The sequence below is a fragment of the Morone saxatilis genome, unplaced genomic scaffold (genome assembly GCF_004916995.1).
Source record: "Morone saxatilis isolate NCDOM2014 unplaced genomic scaffold, NCSU_SB_2.0 Contig17, whole genome shotgun sequence".
Lineage (NCBI taxonomy): Eukaryota > Metazoa > Chordata > Actinopteri > Moronidae > Morone > Morone saxatilis.
Genome location: NW_023339729.1, coordinates 20265480 through 20282102, shown reverse-complemented (window position 1 = coordinate 20282102; position 16623 = coordinate 20265480). Strand labels below are relative to the sequence as shown.

The window sequence follows — 16623 nt, the reverse complement described above, 5'->3', positions numbered from 1 at the left end:
CCCCCCCCCCCCCCGTTCTCCCTGGACCTGCATGTAAATGAGGTTAGCGGTTAGCATTTCCTGCTGTGCCACAGCAATTCTTTTCCTCTCTTGCTCCCTCTTTTTTCCTTTTTTTTTTTTTAAAATAATGGCCCGAAAGTGCTCCCCCTTTCCTGGGGTAGGGACCGGGACCAATGCTGATTAGTGTCCCTGTCCTAAGTGACAGGCTAAAATCCAAGCAGGCACTGCCTTGGGCGCCTCTGCCAAACAGCCGTCAAACCAATACCACCATTAAAAAAAAAAGGCATCTTCCCCACCCCCCTCAATTCCCAAGATTCCCTCCCTCTTTCGTCTTTCTCGGCCCTCTGCTCATTCTCCCTCGGCGTCCATTCTGAGTGTCTCTAATAGACACTGCCTCCATCGCTCCTAACGCACTGTCCTCTTACATACGTACATGCACATATAGAATTACCTCTCACTCTACCCCCACCTCCCACCGGACCATGCTTTGTATCCTTGGGTGGACTGGCTGCTATAGAGCACAGTGTCCCTTTTGCCAGTAGGGCGATTTACAAACAATACATGGACGCTGTACACACTCCCACCTTCCACCCTCCTACTCTCTCTCACTTCTCTTCCACAGACATACAATCACCTCTGTGAGGAGCTTCAGTATGCCAGAAATCTACACAGCAGGGTGATGGCCTGTTCTTTTCGCACTTGTTCCAAAGAATGTATCCTGTCTACTTGAGGATGCTAGCGCGACATCCACGTCTTGGTTGAATGAGGTTACTTTGTCAACCGGAAGAAAAATTGATGGGATCTGACTTGTATGTCAGGTGGCTTTATAATTAGTAGTTTTCAAAAGCACATGAAATGGTACTCTGAGCTGTATCCATGACAGTTTTGCCTGATATAAAGAAAATACACGAGGGAGTTACGTTAGTTGCGGGCATATGCTAATTACCCAGTGTTTGAGAAGAGGAAATTGTGAAAAGCACTGAAAAATATGTCTCTTATGTCTCCTTAGTAGCTGTAATAAAGTGGTTATCATGCTGCCTTCTTTGTTACTATGCCAGTCTGTATGAAACTGTATGCACACTGTAAAATAACCACTGCAGCACGGCAAATTGATCTGGTTATGTCAATCATAATGCAGCGCTATCAAGCACATTTTAAGTAAGCAATCCAGCTTTGGGCATTCATAAAAAACATGTGTCAAAGGCATCATTTTTTGCGTTTTTCACACGTGGATGGGAAAAAAAAACCACTAGGGTTTTTTTTCTACCATATGTGGTGTTTTAAAGTGTGCTGCATGTGTTTGCCTGTGTTCAGTTTTTACAAAGAAGGATGCCACCCACATATGCCTATTCCTATGAGAAGGAACGGCTGAAGTCTTGATGAATATGAACAGCTCTTTCTCACAGAATCAAGAGATTGGTCTGTGCTGTAAGCGTTTAGACACTACACTGGCAATGAGCCCCATTTATCAAGTAACCTATGAATGATTTTTTTTTTCTTTCTAAATTTGTTTAAAAACAGTCATTCATTCATTCATGTGCATCAGCAGTTATACGTGAGTTCTTACATCTGTGGTGTAAATCAGACAAAGAAAATGCTTTTATTTTTAGTCATAATTTGCTCGTACAGTAGGTCAGTTATTCTTAATGTGTTTCAGGGAACATGCCATCCCAACAGCATCCTTCTGAAAAAGCCTACTGCTTTTTCAAAAATGAAAGCATTGTGTTTTGGCTGGTTACACACAGACTTGGCATCTGGCTTTTATCCACCGTAAACGGGAGTGTTATGTTATGATTCATGATAGCAATGCAAACGATGGCACGCTTGTGGAAAGACTACGTTTGTACTGTATTGAATGAAGACGGAAGATTAGAATACACAAAATATATAATGCAACATGAAAATATTTGAAGAAACGCAGCACTTTCCAAACCCATGTGACCAAGTGACTTTTTGTGAGCAGAATGGTTGGTCAGCAGTTTTAAATGCTGGGATTAGATTTATGCTGCTGAATAATGCCCCTCACTGACACCTTGCTGTTAAAGACCCAAGCATGCTCTTCTGTTTTGGGGTCATATTGCATTCCTAGGATGGAAACCTTTTGCCGCCAAATATTTCTCTAAATAAACGGGCAGTGTAGTTATGCCAGGAAATGTTTATTCGCTTACTAACCAACCAATGGATGATGTCCAATAAAGGAGGCTAAGGTTGTGAAGGCGCTACATATTACATTTGAACTTTGACACTACTTTTTAAATTATTTTTCAGATTTTTTTTTTGGAACGCTAGTACTAATGGTAGTTTTGCAGCAGCCTGTAGCGGTGATCCACAGATTGTAGCTGTTATTGTCAGTCACATTACCTTGTCGTTTTTCTTTTTCATTCAACAGAGAGCCGTACAGAGAATTGCTTTCAAACATATAAGGAAGTGTGTACAACCTTGTCGGACGTGGGGTCTTCTTTTCTAATGGCTGCTTTGATTATTTACCAATGCTTGTAAAACAGATTCAATAAAAAAGCATGACTCATCCTTACCAAAAACACTGCAGGCAGTGAATAAGTCATTCATAATAAAATAAAGAAAATTGGCACAGAGTTTGACATATAATCATTCAGTAAGATGCTGACCCAGGGCCGGTTGATTGTCCAAACTAGTCCCTTGGGAATACCAGTATGCTAGTTTTAGTATTTCTCACCTTGTAATTAGCCAGTTGATCCTTGTCTCTGAGCTGTGGCACAGGCCCACTGTCATTAATGTTGTGTTTTATGTACCCAGGCAGAAATCAGTGCCACCTCAGAGCTGGTCAGGGATCCAGAGCTATTAAGAGTGGCTCACGTCATGAACGTATGAGTGTGCTTGGGATATTTATGATGCATGTCATACTTTCTGCCAATGACAGTATTGGGTTTAATCAGGCTGAATTCAAAGAGTGCCTTCACTTACAAACACACACCATATGCACAACTAGTGCTAGGCGATATACTGTTTAATTCCCCGTATGATAAGAATTTTTCATATACCGCAGGCACACAACAATTTGTTTCTTACTTTTGCAATAGAAAATCTGAGAACTGAGAATTTAACTATTTAAAATATTTAGTTTTGAAAAGAAAGCGTTAAAGTTGCTGCCATATCTTTTTTTATAAGTTCTGTTTTTTAATATGCTGCAATTTGAACAATAAAAATTCAGTTTTCTTTCCCTATAGTAATCAAAACCTTCACTATATACATGATGAAATTAAACTGTTTTTATATTCTGTGTACTCCTGACAGTAGAATAAACCACTTTAAGCCTATATCCCAGGGTATCCCTGTCACGCAAAAAAATAATAATGTTGTGATTGTGAGAATTTTTTGGACAGACCGCCCAGCTCAATCCACAACCAGCACTATCATCAAATTCATCCATGAATGCAATAAGTGAGCCACTCTGTGTATCCTCCATCTGCTCTTGACACAGGCTTATGCAGTTTAAAGTGTTACATCGGCCTTCTCTTTTAAAATGAAAATCTTTTTTAAGGTTTATCCTGATTGAGATCCTAAATGTAATCATTTGTAAATCACATGTAGGCTCTCTTATTCACTCGTTTTGGACTATCCTCTGATTGAACCTGATTTTGAGACATTTGCAGAAGTATGTGGAATACCGTTTGAACCCTTCCCTCTTAACAGAAATGTTTGGTGTTATCCAAGAGGATTTATCTTTATCCAAACAACAGGCTAATTCGGTAGCTTTCGCTTCTCTAGAACTAGATGCCAAATTCGCTTGAAATGGAAACAAGAATGACCACCATCACATATTCAGTGGATTAGTAGTAAGTATACTCTTGGAGGATCAACAGACTCGTTCTTTAACTTATAGCAGCCATTTTTATTTTATATAGACAAACTAAAACAGCTCTTCCTCACATAGCGTTGGCTCTAGATTAACTTGAATTCCTGTTAGACTGTAGAAACACAATTAAGCCTGGAGTTTTGTTGTCAATTATTTATTTCTTAACTTATTTTTCCCCATTGTTCAATGTCAGTAATTACAGCAACTTTCTTTATCTTGTTTAGTTTTATTATGACCACTGAGATTATTATTATTATTATTTAACTGTAAAAGTAAACTGTACAAACCAGTAGACACCAAATCCAGTTTAGTCGAATGTAGGCATACCTTCACAGGGGCTGTATAACACAACACGATATATTTATGTATGTATGACACTATATAAGCACACAGACGCCAAATAAAACCTGTAATAAAACCAAAATATATTTTTACAAACCTGCCTGGTGTCTGTATATGTTTTGGCCAACACCACTGACTGTCTGGTGCATTAGACGGATCATTGTTGATTCGTACGGCCTTTACTTAGTACTTTGTTTCTTTAGGTGTTGCAGTTTCCCCCATTTCTAGAAGCTAAAGCTTGTTTGCTTTTGCCACTTGGTAGCAAATGTGAAATAGTGACGTTCATACATGTCACCTATAGGTTGTTTGAGGGAACTCAATGAAGTCAGGGATGAGGAAGTAGATCTGTCTTACTTAAAACAGCAACACATTCACAAACTAATTCCTGATTTCAGAGGTCACTTATCTAGTCTATACGATGGCGCATGAATGCACCATTCTGGTGGACCTTTCATCAGTTTGCTTTTTCATTTGCATTTGTTTGTAGTTTGTTGTTTAGAAGAAGAAAAATACACAAACATGTCTTTGGAAGTCTCTGATAGTATGGTGCAGTAATTAGAAAGTGGCTGCCCTTTGTCCACTCAGTTGAAATGGGTAATGGTAGACAGAGATGGGATTTGACAGTCTCGTGTGTAATGGACGTTTGAAACATTTTGATGCTGTTTTTGGGACTGTGACAGCGAGCATTGGCCCGTTTTCACTCTCCAATTAGTGTCATTAGCCGGGTAATGCAGTTTGCTTCAAGCCTGGGATGTAGATTATTGCTAGGATGATAATCCTAATCATTTAGTGAGATACTCTCTGTGTTCAACTACAGAGGATGTTCTAAATTGAGATGAAAAAGTTCTAAAATTGAAATATACATGTCTCTTTCTGGGTGATTAGTTACTCACGCGGGCTTTGCTGTAATGGCCTCACACCATATTCACACATTTACACGAGGATGTTGTGTGTGCGCAATGGAAATTGACTGGCTTTTCAGGAATGTGGGGAAACTTAATCGGCTCCCTGCAGTTGAACTAAATTTCTGTGATACATGTAAGCAAATAAATCTGACTTTAAAATGCAGATTTGTTAATCCAAACCTTTTTATACACCCATGTGCAGATGTCACAACAATACAGGTACACAGTGCCAACAGTGATACAACCATTACCATGATGCCATAATACAAACGCATGGTCATAACATGGTCTGTCCAAAGCATGTTCAGAAACATGTGAGTTGCACACAAACTCCCAGTTGAGGTTTAATCGTTCCAAGGTAGGACAATAAAGTCAGTAATCAGATTCAGTTCTTATCTTCTCTCATCACAGTCCTTGTAATGTGTCAGTTTATGCTGAAAAGATGTAATAGAAATACCACTTCTCTCCCTCCAGCAGTTTAGATCCATAGCTTTGATGACACATTTGAGGTTATGAGCAAGTTTTTTTTTTTTTTTTTAACACAAGATGCTAAAAATGGAAGGGAAAAATAAACCAGGGGGTAAAGTGCACTTCATCTGCAATGAGGAATTTCAGAGGTCTGGGGCTCTCAGTCGTCTCATTCTCTTCCAAGAACACTTCTCCTTCCTGTTTCACCTCTGGCATGCCGCCCAAAGTACCCACAAACCACGGAGGCCAAGGCCGAAAATACACAGATGGTAATTTGCACTACATTTCAATACGACTCAACCGCCATTATATATAGCCCTGCTGCCTGAACCCCTGCTCCTTACTGAGAGTATCGCCTCACCTCAGATACCAACTGAAAGATGGGCTCTTTATGCCTTTGTCACAGACTACCAGTTGGACGGGATACCAGATATAGTTGGGAGTTGAAATGAAGCATCGGAGTCTGAGTTTTCATAATGTTTGAATGTTGAACATGAACCTTGATAAACACAGGAGGATTTTTTCCCCCCCTGGATCAAGACATCATGTCAAGATAATTAATTGCTAGAGGGCTGTTTAATGGTTTAGTTACTCTTGCGTAGAAGTAAAATATTTGTCAGTTTTGCAAGTTGCTAAAAGTAAAGACCTTGACGACTACTATATAATTAACTACATGTATACTGTATGTGGAAGGAAGTACTGCTATTAAGAGCACAGATTGTCCACTTTATTTGAATAGGCTGATTTTAAAGGAGTGGTTTTACTTACCAACACAGGGCACAGTTCTTCAAATGTAAATAATTATCCATCATTTTGCTTCAGCGATCACACATCTTGCCCATACCCTTGTTGGTTGTCATGTTTCATCAACTTCCTAATGGAAAAACACGATGGATAAACTTTGGAGCAATTATCATGTTGCTCCTGCAAAAGAACAACAGCGTTTAACAGATTGATGGTGTATAATATTATGTGGGGGGGGGGGGATAAATGTCTGCAAGCTCCCACACATCCAGCTGGATTTATTTAGAGCATCTGTGTTTAATTTATTTATTTTTAATATTTGCATTCCCAGTTATGGAGGCAGGAGACGGAGGGAAAGGGATGAAGGGAGACGTATACAAGAAGGGGGGGGGAGCATGTGGGTGTGAAAGGGATCAAGCAAGTGAGAGATTACGGAAAAGTGAAGGGAAGTGATCCTCATCCAGTATATCTCAATTAATGGAATTACCTTCCTCCTCAGGAGGACTGTTAGTCATTTGCAGAGACGTGAGCCCGCCAGTAGAGCGTCTCTCCCACCATATTGTCCAGCAGGCGCTAATAAGGCAGCCCTGACCGCCGGGCGTGCTCATTAGCATAGCCCGCGGCCGTGGCAACCCCCGCCAGGGCCCAGCCGGACACTTAATTACCGCTGTGGCTCCTTCTTCACTAAATCCGCGCTACTGCCTTCCTTCCTATGTCCTCACCCCTTGCTCTATCTCCTTAACCGACCCCCCCACAGACATACACACATGCACACGTCGCCACCTTCCCAGTCGTAGCAGGGAAGATGTAAGACTAATCATTTTGGCAATATAGATGTGATGGCTTTAGTCTTGGTATGTTGTGGCAGTCCTTTTTATGTTCTCTCACTTTTTATAGCTCTGCGGTCAGCGATCTTTGCGATTTTAGTGATTCCCCGACCTGCAGTACCTCTCTCCAGCTCGTGCTCCCTCTCTCTTTGCCTCTCTTACTCTCATTGCTATATTAGCTCATGGGCATGACTCTCATTTTGACATCAGCACAGTATTGATGCACCCCTGTCCAGCCTTAATCGGCTAATGGCCTCCTCTTCGTTCCTGCCCAGCCAAATCAACCCCTCCCCTAACCATCCTTCTATCTGTCCCTTCCTTCGCCTTCCCGTCTCCTCTCCCCCTACCCTGTTCAGGCCTGGGGTCAGTGAGGCCAATTTTCATGCCTGGCTAAGTCACAGAATAGCTTTGTGTGTGTATGTGTGTGTGTGTGTGTGTGTGTATGAGAGAAGGAGAGGGAGAGAGAGATAGAGAAGGGAATATGTTAGTCAGCAGCCTCACACAAGTCATGTGGTGGGTGACCTCATGACCTACCTTTACTCCAGTCCCTTGCTCTTCCCTCTACCAGCGACCATTCTGCGTGACAAGGAAATCTGGCTGACTCCTGTACAAAACCCATACGTATGTGCATGCACACACACACACACACACACATACATGGCTCCCTCTCTGACCTAGAAAAGCCACGGCCAAAATAAGCCTGCCAAGTTCACAAATGGAGATTGTTGACAGCACTGCGTGGTGAAACAATGAACAAGTACACTACCTGTAATGTCCAACTGTTTTTAGCTGTAGTTCCAGGCTGTGAGCTCCCCGTCTCTTTTTTTTGTGACAGGTTAGCACAACACACAAGTAAGTCACAGAGGTGCTACATCAAAATATTTTTAGCAACTCGGTGTACATCTGTGTTCGATCTCAAGGCAGTTAATTCTAGCCCGTCTCGGAAAGCCTCGCGGCCCTCTCTTTATGTAGCCTCAGCTTGCACTTTGACTTGTTATGGCTCCCTCTTTGTCTATAATGTGGTGGCGCTATACATCTCTGTGTCCCAGAGAGAAAACCCCTCGCCACTGCACCACTGAATCACCCATGTGTGAGTGATAACAGATCCAGACTGCTGAGCACCCCGCAGCTGTTTGTCTCAACATGCAAGTCATCCCCGCCATTACACCGCTAAATGGTTCCCTTTCAGTGGCAGACGCTTGCCGCCTCGGCCCGTATCTCCATGCCTCCATCACATCTACTTGGGGAGGCGGGTTTGCAGTTACTGTCGCCGAGCCAGCCACCGTACTAGAGGCAAAGCAGTTGAATGTGTGTCAGAAAAAGAAATGCAGTGGGGGGAGGACTCCAGCATTTAAATCAGATTCTCGGCCGTGTAGTTTAAACATATGTACGCACGTGCGTATGTTTGTCCCCATGCGTGTGGTGGGCATACAGCAGCGGTCGCGAGTCCAGAGTTCAGGCGAAGCCCCCTTAGAGCTTGTGCCGGAGACCATGACCTTGGGAAATGTCATTCCGCCTACGGGGTGGTTCGCCTGTGACACACAAAGCCATGGTAGCGGAGTGCATCAGTGCGCTGTGGCACTCTGGCAGAAGCCTAGTGGTGTAGTGTTGCGTCCAGTTGCACCTAACCCTGAGGTTTAAGAGCGAACCTCGGAAGCAAGAGAGTTCAGCCTCAAAGCTGAGACCCTGGGTCAGCAATCTAGCGATTTCCCTCTAACCACATTACAGCCATTAGTGGCTCTTGCTGCTTTTCGCATGTCACATGGAAATGGGTCAAGCCCTGCCCTGCATGACTCACTGGCTCTTTCTCCCTCTCCTTCTCTTTCTTTCCTGTTAACCCTACTCAGGTGGCAAAAAGGCTTCAAGGAGCATGGGAAATTGGGTTCACAATCAGTGCATTATGGCGTTTTCATTCACCTTTACAGTCATAACAAATGAGACGGGTCATGCATGCTGTTTATGCTCGTCGGTCTCTTACATCTTGCATTGTTTGTCTAGCTGAGGTCTATTAGACGTGGGTTTATAGACAGTTTGGAAAGCCCTAAGGCCAATATTATAACATAATCCGTTGCGTTGGCTTTTGGCATCTGACATTTTCTGTCAGGTCTTGGTTATGTTTTACTAAAAAATGGCAGATGGAAGTGTGTATGTATGAGACAGAGATGAGAAGATGTTATTGTGTGCGCCGTGTTTGATATCTGTTGCAGCAAGAGAGTAGCGGTCATAGGGGGTTGTGATCGTGGTCACCTTTGTGGACCACGGTGAGCCACGCTGGCCAGATGTCAGCCAACTCTAATGATCCCAACAGGTTGCTGGGCTGGGTTGCCTGGCAACCGTTTTGCCTTTGCCTGTAAACACAGAGCAGACCCACCAGGCCTCTGTCAGGGTCGCGAGGGTGAAGACAGCTTTGGTGTGTGCGGATATATGTATTTTGGTGTGTGAGACATTTAGAATAATTCTTTGGTTGCCTCATGTTTTCTGCAACTGTATCGGTGCTCATTTATTTTGCAGAAACCTCAGCCAATTCCTTTTTATCGGATGTTTTGTGAGGTTGTGTACAGTAACCCAAAGAGGAGGGAAAAAAAGTCAGTTTTGACATTTTGCTTTGCCCAGGCTTGGTGCTTTTGACATATTCTTATGGAGGTTTGTTAATATGTATCAGGAATATTCACTTTTCTTTGTTCGCCCTTGTCTGGCAAGCTGTAATGTTTTGCTTATGAATATTGATACATGAAGTGTATATTAATGACCCTTGGTGACCTTAACCCTATCCTTATTGGCTCCCCGGTGGTATCTGCAGGCTCATGAATATTAATCTAGTTCTGTAACCTCCATTACCCTAATCTTTGCTGTCTAGCCTCCCAGAAGGACCCGTTGTCATGGTAACCCCTTTACTAGATTCTTCCAGACCAAGGGTGGGAAAAATATGGTTAAAAAAGGACAGAAAAATCTAAATTACTCAAACATCTTGGATGCGCCTTCGTGGAAAGCTGCCATTATATAAGAAAGAGGTTGAATTTGTGTTGGAAGTCATTTTAATGGTCTCCTTGCTGAGCACTGAAGTGTATTTTTGCAGCTCTAAGTGGCCATTTGACTTGGGTTTGGCCAGGCAATTGTGTTTATGAACGCTCAAAATCGTAGTCTCAGTTTGGCTTCCACTAATTGCTCTGCAATATCAGACAAGCAAGGATGGGAAATAAAATTGAATAGTAAATAGTAATTTCCAATGTTAAAAGCTAGCTGCCGTCAGCCAAAGGCTATGACTATGCCCTCTACTTAACTCTTAGTAATAGTTGTTCAAATCTTACTTAGGATGCTCATGTCTTCAGTTGAAAGATAATGTCCGGTCTAACTGTTCACTCGCATGAACATGGCGATATCATTGTCCCAATACTTTTGTTTTTGTTCCCTCACGGTAAATTGCGTGTTCTCTCACTTCTTCCAGATGTGGACAGCAACGAGGAAGGGGGGCCTGATGACGGTCCTGTGGAGGAGGAAGGCTGGTTTGGGAATGCTTCTGACACACGCTCAGAGTCGTCATCGTATGGAGACACCCAGGATGAGCTCCTCCTGGCCCGGGGCTCCTCTCCCGATGAACGGCCTGGAGTCAGCACTGGGTCCGGGGACCAAGATACCTGTGGAGGTGAGAGCTCATTGGGTTGCCCCACACCCATCCATCGTGCCTCTTTGGAACTTCTTGGACTGGATGGAGGTGCATTCTCGGCCCAGGACACACTCTCTTCTGTAGTATCATCACTGTATGGTGAGGCTGCATCTCGTGCCCTGGGAAAACCCCTCAGCAGCAACCTACGGCGCCTCCTAGAGGCTGGGTCGCTGAAACTTGACACTGGGGAGCTCCTGGGTCGGTCATCGAGGGGGGGTGCTGGAGGGGAGTCTCCTCCAATAGGTCTAGCCCCACCTTTGACCCTCTCCCCGTCTTCCCACCATGCCCAGCAGTTAAGTGCTCTTGCCCGAAAACTGGCCAATAACAATAACAGCGGCTCAGCCTCACCAGCCTCCTTGGCACCCTCAGTCACCAACATTAAACAAGAGCCCCTTGACCCCTTTAACTCTGTCACCCCTAGCAACGGCAGTGGCTTTGTATGGGCAGGTGTTGCAGATAAGTGGCCACCGGCCAGCTGCTCCACGCCCTGCGGCTCCAGCCTGTCCCCCGACTCTGCAATCCAGAAGTTAAAAGCAGCAGCGAATGCTGTACTTCAAGACAAGAATGCCGTGGCCTCCTCAACGACTTCTTCCTCCTCCTCCACCTCTGCCTCATCTGCAGTGCCCGCCCTCGGAGGGGGTGGTCGAGGAGATGATGTGGTGCGCTTTGATGCCTTCAACTCTCCGTTCAGCCCACAGTCAGCTAGCTCCACCCTCGCTGCACTTTCCAAGAAAGTCAGCGAGCGGAGCCAAGCTTCGTCAACGGCCAGTGCTGCTCCTGACCACCAAGCCTCAGCCAGTTCCTTCCTCTCACTTGTGTCAATGACCTCCTCTGCTGCCTTGCTCAAAGAGGTGGCAGCCAGGGCAGCGGGAAACCTGCTGGCAGAGAAGAAGGATAGTTCCTCCTTGACGTCTGCTGGGGTCCTCCAAGAGGATGTGAAGCCCCTGCTTGACAAGAACCAGAAGGCTCCCACACCCAATACACCCACCCAGAGCCTGGAGTTGCTATTGCCCTCTACCCCAAAGGGCAGAGGCAAACCCAACAGCCAAGCAGGTAATCATTACACATAGCAACAGTAATACTACATTAACAAAATAATGATCGCACCAATACAGATAATAAGAGTAGACCTCAGCTTGGGTTATTTTTGTGATATTTTTCCAGTTAAAAGTTTTTTTTTTTATTTTCCTTTATTGAGGCACAGTCACAAAACACTAAAACACATTAAATTGTTGCCTCGACTTAAACACTGAATCAGGCTGTTTAAGCTCAAACAAGGTAGTTTTTTTTGTATAGAAGAAAGAGACTACGAAGGTTCAAGAACATTTTATTTGCCCTTCGTTTATGGAAACTTTTCATCTGCCTTCCCCATGCCCCTTTCTTTTGAAAAATAATCGTGCAAATGTACCTGAAGTTCAAGAGAAATATTTCCCCTGTCATTATACTTCCCCATTCAGAATTTATCAAAGAAATAACACCAATTGTGTCATGCAAATGCAAATTAGAATTCTTAGTACTAATAAATTAGAACTAATGTTAAAATGGAAAAAAAAGTCTTTTGTGTGGGGGAGTAGCAGGTTTACTTGTCACCAAAGTACGATCAGAAAAACCACAATTCTGAACTTTCGTGACATGTTTTCTCTAGTTTTGTAATGGTTTTGTTTTCACCTCACTGGCGCTGAAGTAGCGAGTAGTGTAGCCTCAGCTTAACTGTCAGCCGAGCAGAGAGCATAGCCGAGAGAAAACAGTCCTGGCTGGCCTTCTAGTCTGGGAAATGGTCTGTGGGCTCAACGGGGGGTTCCGACTGAGACCTCACTGCCTTCCCAGACCAGCTCGTTTGTGCTAGGATGTGCGTGCTGCCAAAAGGGGGCCGTCAGTGTGTGCTCGGCACAGTGGGGAGCCCTGGAGTCCATATCCATCTCGGCAGCCTCCTCCTGGCTTCAACCCCCACTAACCAGAGCCCTCTGCACTGATCAGCACAGCAGACTTAAGGCCAAACACATCATACTTTCCACTGACTGGATACAGATGCGTGCATGTACACTCTCTCTTTCGCTCTCCCTCTTATGCGCTCTCTTTCAGTTACTCACAAATGGCCATGCAGTATATTCTGCAAGTGTGTACTCCGATGTAGACACATAACCCAAACAAGGGTGCACACAAAGATCTCGCTCTTGCACAGGGAGAGAGAAAGCTTCAAAGTGCAGGCTCTTACTAAGTAGCCTTTAGGGAGAACAGAATGTTTTCAGGGAGATGGATGGGCACTTTTGAGGGATTGTGTCGCAACCCCGCCAAATCTAAAATGGCTGGATCAAATTGACTTCAGACAGATGAGGCAGTCGATGTAATATTCTGTGATCTGCATGCTAAAAAGGGGGTCTGCTCTAACCCGTGAGCCGTCAAGGTCGAGCAGCGCTGTAAAAATGCAGGTAGTTGTTTGGTCGCCAGACTGAAAAATGTGACCTTGATTATTGACTGTCATGTCTTGTTTTATTGTCGTCCCTTGCCAGTTCCACTATAAAACTGTATTGCATGGGTATGTTGCACACTTGGAATGTAAAAGCAAAGCTTACTCCCTTTTTCTAAAACATGGTTGTGATTACATAGGGAACAGGCATGTTAAACACTAAAATGAAGGTACTAAACTTACACACATTATTTCTCTCCTGATTTAGTTCCGCTCCACTCAGCTCAGCTCAGAATAAGCAGAAGTCATTTTTGCATTGTGATCTCTGCTGTGCTTGGAGAGGTTGGGCCGCAGATGGCGGTTTATTGTTGCAAATAGGCAGTCTCGAGGTTTTACACCTCAGGTCAATGAATGGCTGAGCACAGTAATTTCACCAAACACTGATTACCAGATGTTTTTCAAGGAACGGCACTGGAATACTTATGAAGCCATCCTGACAGGCCCTTGTAGAATTTGTAATGCAATCATGCCTCTTTCTAATAAGACCAATTAAACAGTAATGGATGCCGGATATGAAGCCAACAACAATAATCGAGATACTAAAACATGCTTGAGTTTTTACTTCCATTGTTCCATTGCTTCCAGCTGGCATTTCCCTTGATAGTTTTCACCATTAGGTGTGGAGTAGTTGTCTCTTCCAGATCTGTGAATACTGTAGTCTGTACTTGGAAAGGCATGTTTTTTGTTTTTTTGTTTTTTTTTACACAGTAACAAAGGTTTCAGCTGAATAGTACATATTTCTACATACTTTTAAAATTCTTTGAATGTTTTTTGTAAATGGTAACAATGTTCTGTGTCCTTAAGGCTCTCCCGAGGATGGCGGCAAACCATTCCAGTGTCCTGTGTGTGGACTGGTCATCAAACGCAAGAGCTACTGGAAGAGACACATGGTCATCCACACAGGCTTGAAAAGCCACCAGTGTCCCCTGTGTCCCTTCCGTTGTGCTCGCAAAGACAATCTTAAGTCCCACATGAAGGTGAGACGATATCGGATTTCTTCATCGTGTGACCCGGCACCCCTTGTCACCCTCACTTGCATCCTCTTAAATTAAAGGCTATTATGGCTCTTGGCTTATAATTGTTAACATTAAAGGATACACATGCTTTAGTTAGACTTGTAATATATCCACTACATGGCATAATTAAACACTACTGCATGTTTGTTATAGCACCTCACTGATAAATTTGACTGAAATGAAAAGCAAAGAATCCCATCTTTCCCATGTTTCCCATTCCCTTGTTGTCCTGTAACGCCAGAGACAAGTAGTGATCTAACACATATACCTGTCCTCTTTTTCCAGGTACATCAGCACCAGGACCGGGGTGAGACGTTTCAGTGCGAACTTTGCCCCTTCACCTCCTCCCGTCACTTCAGCCTGAAACTTCACATGCGCTGCCACCAGCACTTCCCCCGCACAGACGTCAAGGTGAAAGAGGAACTCACCACCGACACGGAGGGCGAGGGCTCCCTGATGGGTGACAGCGGCTCCGGGGACCTGAGGGGGACGGAAGTGTCGCCACTGCATTCAGACACTCAGCAGCAGTCATCGCCTCCGGTCGAGGCTTCCTCCAATCATGTCCACATCAAGGAGGAGCCACAGGAGAGAGATTTGTCTGTGCTCTCCCCCTTTAGCATGTGCAGGGACCGTCCCAGCAGCAGTGCCAACTCCCTGGACCTACCTGGAGTTGGGGTAGGAGTCGGGGTCAGATCCAGTCCTAGTGGTCCAACCACAGCCTCACTCTTCAGCCCTGACATCAGTACCAAGACAGCCACTGACCTGCTTATGAAGCTGTCAGGTTAGTTTTTTAATAAATACATTTTATAAAATTAAAAACAAAATTTACTCTACAGTTGTAACTAACAATTAGTTTAATTATGCATGAATCCGCTAGACTGTTTGAAAGGCTCATAATGACGTCTGAAAATGTCTCGACCAACTTTAAAAACTCAAAGATATCCAGTTCGGTATCATCACAGAAGAACAAGAAAACCAGAAAGTATTCACATTTCAAAAGCTGCAACCAATGAATTTTTGGCCATTTTTTAGATTAATTCAGAAATTACTTAAACAATTAACTGATTAATTATCACAAGAGCTGACTTTTTTGTTGCTAGACTGATTAGGTAATCAACAAATTGTTTCAACTCTAATTCAGTCAATCCATATATGTATATTTTTGCCAACTTGGGAGCCTGTGTATAATGGCACCAGCCTGTAAGAACAGCAGTGTTAGTTTTTTTTAAATTGCCGATAAAAACCCACCAATGTGCAGTATGTACCGTGCCGCAGTTAAGTTTCTGCTGTCCAAATGCAGACAGATTGCGTCGAGTAATATGGTTTTGAGAAATACATGGAAAAACAGCTTGCACAGACACACTACCAGCTTGACTCCTGTAATCCATAATTGTTTTGTTTATTGTGCTGTTTTCTCAACTTGACTTTGCAACTCCAGTCATTGCAGTTGCATTTTCATCAGAAGTATTTCACTTCTTCCAGACTTGAACGTGAAGACATCTGTTCTGATCTTCAGCTAGATGTTGTCTCCCCTTTGCCTTAAGTTTTGTTTTGATTCTTCACTGTCACCAGAAATAACACTCGTAAGAAGTGTAAACAGTTTTATGTTTATCGTTTCAGGTCAAGGCAGCGGTATGTTTCTGTGAGCTGTTTTTAATGGATTTTAAAACAACAGGAGCCTAAAATGTCTGGGAGTTAGTTCAAACATTAATGAATAGACGGTTTCAGCTTTTGACAGTGACAAATACATTAAGGTGTTTAGACTTTATGTGGGTACTAATATAGGAAAACAATGCATAAGCCCACTGGCGTTTTGAAACGAAGTAGTTTACACAACATCTGCCAAATGACGCTGCGTGGGTCTTAGGTGCATCTCCAGGCACGTATGTTTAAGCTATTGTTTTTCATACTTTAACTATTATTGTGCATATTGAGGATATCTGGCATGCCTTCACTTGTACACAGGGTTATTCACAATCTGTTTCTGTGTCTTTCCCATGAGTATGGAAAGGAAAGTAAGCCATGGACTTTTAGCCTTTTCACAAGTACCACTTGCCTTTTTTAAGATGGTTAGGACAACTACCAAAAAAATTCAAAAGGCGCCCTTAGAGAACTGATTTGAATAAGACAAAATATTGTATATTTGACTAAATAGATCAGGGTTATTCTCATTGCGTCTATAAGTAGCCTTGGCAACAACAAAAGTTGATATATTGTTTAACAAGTATTGAAAGTTTGAAGAGACACAGTAAAGAAGTATTTTTTTATAACATAACAAATTACAAAAGATGTTTATGTGAAATTTTAGCAGAACACTGTCTTACCAGTACAGAATATTGTGTGTGTGTGTGTGTG

At 43.3% G+C, this 16623-nt stretch overlaps 1 protein-coding gene across 1 annotated transcript in view; it reads left to right on the top strand.

The window, feature by feature from the left end:
* znf827 (zinc finger protein 827) overlaps nt 1-16623 on the top strand; it is a 62220-nt gene that overhangs the window by 9557 nt on the left and 36040 nt on the right. Inside the window, exons 2-4 of the mRNA XM_035659922.1 lie at nt 10567-11838; nt 14057-14229; nt 14554-15049. Of these exons, the coding sequence (XP_035515815.1) occupies nt 10567-11838; nt 14057-14229; nt 14554-15049 (1941 nt within the window). The remainder of the gene's footprint in view (nt 1-10566; nt 11839-14056; nt 14230-14553; nt 15050-16623) is intronic.